Here is a 4,589-nt window from a genome sequence, read left to right on the forward strand (position 1 = left end):
GCAGCAGGCATCGGGCAGCGGCCTCCCCGAGCGGGGCCGGGGGCAGCGGCCTCACGGTCTTCTTCCTGCCCGCTGCCCAGAACTCGCGGTACCAGACGTACCAGCGCATGTGGAACTACATGCAGTCCAAGCAGCCCAGCGTGTTCGTCAAGAGCACGGAGGAGGGCATCGCCCGCGTGCTCAACTCCCGCTACGCCTTCCTGCTGGAGTCCACCATGAACGAGTACCACCGGCGCCTCAACTGCAACCTCACCCAGATCGGGGGCCTCCTCGACACCAAGGGCTACGGCATCGGCATGCCGCTGGGTACGCCGGCTGGGCATGCGTGCCAGGCCGGGGGCGCGCCAGCCGAGGCGCGGGAGCCCAGAGTGCCCGAGCCCCCCGGGCAGGCGGGCGGGCTGCTGGCCCTGGGCACCACCCTAGGCGGCCCCAGGAGTGGTGGGGAAAGTCGGTGCCTTTGAAGAGTGCAGCTCAGCAAAGTGAGCTGCGAGGCGTACGCCCCGGGGACGGGGACGGGATATTGTGGCCCTGGTTTAGCTCTTAGAGCCGGTCCTCAGGCTGTGGATGGAGGCGGCCTTTAACCTCGTGCTCTCCTGCCTCCGCCTCCCGCGTGTTAGCGAGATGCGCACTGCGCGTGGAGCGGCAAGCCCGGCCGGAACCTGGGTTCTTTGCCTCATGCTCTCCACACCAAGCCTGCGGCCTAGCCCAGAGCAGGTACTGAGAGGAAGCAGGAAGGAGAGGGGCCGTTTGTGCTGGGGCACACTTCCAGTGCTCAGCGCTGGAAACCCGGACAGCAGTCTGTCTCCAAACGTTGCTGGTGTTTGGAGATCACGGGATCCCAACGGGAGGGCGTGAGGGAAGAGGGCTGTGAGAGGCAGGAGGACGGGACCCGCGCAGAGGACCGCTGCAGCGCCCTTCGGGGTGGGCACAGAGCTGTGCAGCAGGCCGCCCGGTGCCGACAGGGAGGGGGGCTCTCAGTGAAGGGGCCAGAGGGGAGCCGCTGTGCGAGCAGCCTGAGGTGAGGGAAAGGCGCCCCTGGCAGAAGCGGAGGCCCTGAGCAGGGCTCTGTCCCGAGGTGACCCTGTGTGCCCCCCAGGCTCCCCGTTTCGGGATGAGATCACGCTGGCCATCCTGCAGCTCCAGGAGAACAACAGGCTGGAGATCCTGAAGCGCAAGTGGTGGGAGGGCAGCCGCTGCCCCAAGGAGGAGGACCACAGGGCCAAAGGTCAGCCGCCTCCCCCCCCCGCCCAACCCCTGGGCGCGCCCGCCCCGCCTCGCCCCCTCCCTCTCCTGCCCAGGGCCCCAGGGCCGCCTCGCCCCCCCCTCTCCTGCCCAGGGCCCTGGGGCGCGGCCCACACCCACACACACCCCCCCCACCGCAGGTCTGGGCATGGAGAACATTGGGGGGATTTTCGTCGTGCTCATCTGCGGCCTCATCATCGCCGTTTTCGTGGCCGTCATGGAATTCATCTGGTCCACGCGGAGGGCAGCAGAGTCGGAGGAGGTGAGGACAGGACATTGACCGTGGCCAGGGCCGGAGCAGGGGAGACCCCGGGGATGTTAAGGGTCCAAAGTGGTGGATGGTAGCGACCTGGATGAAGGAAGGGGAGGGGCAGGGAATGGGGAGAGGCTCGGGGAGCCAGGAGGTAAGAGAGGAGCTAAGATATGCCCGGGGACAGGCCGAGAATGGGACAGGGAATCCGTTTGTGAGCAAGGACCAAGGAGGGAAGGAGAGCCGAGGAGAGCCGGCGAGGTGAGAAGTCAGGGCCACGGAAGGGTGCGGAGGACCTTGGCTGAGTGGGAGCCTGAACCTAAAGGCGCAGCTGGTGTGCGGCGCGCGCAGGAGGCAGAGGAGGCGCAGGGTCAGCAGTTCAGGGCTGTCCTCCTCTACATGGTGATCTGAGCCCAGCCTCAGCCACGCCGAGACCCTGTGCGGAGACAGACGGACCAAGCGTAGCGCCTTGGTGCAGGAGCCTGCCGCACTTGGCCTCCGCCTCTTAGGGGGTGGCACGGCAGGGGTAGCCTCACACTTGGAAGACTGTGCCCTGTCGTGCTGTTAAGAGGTGGCTCTGCTCCCTGCGGTCCTGAGAGGAGCGCCACTGTGAGGAGGGGAAGCAGGGGGGGGTTAGGGGCTGGGCCAGCCTTCATATGGCTTCCCCAGGAAAGGCAGGGCAGGGACTACACACATCGGAGAAGGGACCAGACAATCTAGGACATGAGAAGGGGCAGAGGAGGGACTGGCTGGTCTGGATCCTGTGGTGGGTTTAGAAGGTGGGGACTGTGGTTTGTTTCGTTTTGTTTGTATGTGTGGTACTGAGGACAGAGCCCAGGACCACATGTGTGCCAGGCAAATGTCTGCCACTGATAGACTCTAGGCAAGAGCTCGCTCTACCTCTGAGCTGTATCCTCACTCTCTTTTTTGTTTGTTTTTCAAGACAGTGTTTCTGTGTAGCCCTGGCTGTCCTGGACTGGCTTTGTTGACCAGGCTGTCCTGGAACTCACAGAGCTCCACTGGCCTCTGCCTCCCGAGTGCTGGGATCACAGGCATGTGCTATCGCAGCCAACTTTTTACTTTTTATTGAAAGACAGGGCCTCACTGTGCTGTCCTTTCTGGCCTTGAATTCACCCTTAGCCTAGGATGGCCTTTAACTCGGAACCCTCCTGCCTCAGCTTCCTAAGAAGCTTGGGTCACAGGTCTGCAGCCCTCGGCCTCTCTTGACCCCTTACAGTTTGGTTTGGGTGGGAAGGGAGCTCGGCCCTTCGGTCTCTAAAACATGGCTGATTCTGAGAGGGACAGCTCTCCACCAGCCTGCCAGGTCCTGGGACATCCTGAGACAGGGATTAAAGCACCGCGTACACTTAGCGGCAGCTGGCGGGAGGCCCTCGGTTCCTCGAAGGAGGCCTCTCGGGGTTGCTCAAGTGCACTCCGGCCTGGGCAGCTCTCACCCCAGAGCCAGTGCCCAGAGCGAGGCAAGAGGGAAGTCATGACCCTGGCCACATCCCAGCACTAGAGCCAGATGGAATGTCAGGGTCACAGGACCAGGGGCGTGGCTCGGAGAGTCCATGCCAGAACTCTCCTTCCCCACCCCAAGATTCAGTGTCTGCTTTTGGTTTGTTGGTTTGTTTTAGTTTTGCTTATTAAGCTGTGACTTTGGATGTGAATGTGGAGGTCAGAGGTCAGCTTTAGGAGTCAGTTCTGTCCCTCCACCATGTGGGTTACAGAGATGGAACTTGTGTCGCCAGCCTCTGGGGCTGAACCACCTCACCAGGCCCGGTGTGGAGTTTTGAGACAAGGTCTTGTTATGTAGCCCCCGCTGGCCTTGAACTTACGATGATCCTCCTGCCTCAGCTCCTAAATGGCTGGGGTTTCGGGATGCGCTACCACGCCCAGCCCCCTCTCTGCTGCCCCCAGGGGTGTCTTAGTAACATGGCATCATGCCCAGTGTCCAGAGTTACACTGTCCCCACCCCTGGGGCAGAGCCAGGTCTCCAGTCTCGGCCAAGTGTGGGCGCTGTCTGTCCCTCCTCCCTGTTGCCCAGCCTTCCTCAGCACCGGGGGCCCTGCCTTCCCAGGGTGACCTGGAGCCTCTCCCATCCGTCGGCCTGCTGCAACAGGGCTACATCCGCTGCGGGGCTCCCTGCTCACGCTTGGCCTCCCTCGGTCTGCCCTGAGCACAGCTCAAGTAGACCTGCAGTAAAGGCCGCAGCCATCTAATGGCCCTGCTGCGCTGGCCTCGCCGCCTCCCCCTCCATTCCTTCCCAGCCAGGCCCCACCTTAGCTCCTTTGCCTGGGTCCCTGCCTAGGCCGCTCTCCTCCTGGGGCCTGTGTCATGAGGCTCCTCCAGCCATACACAAAGGTCTCAGCCAGGGTGTCCTCACCCGGCCTGCCTCCAGGGCAACACCCGCTGGCCACACTGCCTCCTCGTGCACTTCTCTGAGCCGTGTGAATGCTGATGTGTCATTTGCAGTCTCTGCAACCTTGAGGAGCGCTGAGTCGGTCTGTCTGTCTGTCTCTGTCTATCTCTCATCTATCATCTATCTCTCATCTCTCTATCATCTATCTCTCATTTATCTATCTCTCAGTCTATCCATCCATCCATCTATCTATCTATCTATCTTTATATCTTTAACTCTCTCTGTTACTGGGGATGGAACCCAGCACCACTGACCTCCCAAGGCCCAAGGACTAGGAGTTCTGTGTCACTCTTTGTGGTAACTCGGGTGCCCGGATCAGTGCCTGGCGCTCAGTGAATACACCTTGCAATACTGTGGGGACAGAAATGGGGCGGGAGGGGAGGGCGCGGAGCCTCGCGGTGACCGTGCCGCCGCCCGCAGGTGTCGCTGTGCCAGGAGATGCTGCAGGAGCTGCGCCACGCCGTGTCCTGCCGCAAGACCTCGCGCTCCCGCCGGCGCCGGCGCCCGGGCCCGAGCCGGGCGCTGCTGTCGCTGCGCGCCGTCCGCGAGCTGCGGCTCAGCAACGGCAAGCTGTACTCGGCCGGCGCGGGCGGGGACGCGGGCGCGCACGGCGGCCCGCAGCGCCTGCTGGACGACCCCGGGCCGCCCGGGGGCCCGCGGCCCGCCGCCCCCACG

The 4,589-nt window shown here is 63.3% G+C and overlaps 1 protein-coding gene across 1 annotated transcript in view; it reads left to right on the plus strand.

Moving 5' to 3' along the window:
• The window catches only part of Grik5 (glutamate ionotropic receptor kainate type subunit 5), a gene marked incomplete at its 3' end in the record, with an annotated part of 50,637 nt that extends 46,048 nt beyond the window's left edge, over positions 1-4,589 (plus strand). The window contains 4 exon segments of the mRNA XM_055617361.1: positions 81-306; positions 1,097-1,225; positions 1,383-1,504; positions 4,335-4,589. Of these exon segments, the coding sequence (XP_055473336.1) occupies positions 81-306; positions 1,097-1,225; positions 1,383-1,504; positions 4,335-4,589 (732 nt within the window).

This window comes from Psammomys obesus, unplaced genomic scaffold (genome assembly GCF_907164565.1).
Source record: "Psammomys obesus unplaced genomic scaffold, mPsaObe1.curated_primary_1811, whole genome shotgun sequence".
Lineage (NCBI taxonomy): Eukaryota > Metazoa > Chordata > Mammalia > Rodentia > Muridae > Psammomys > Psammomys obesus.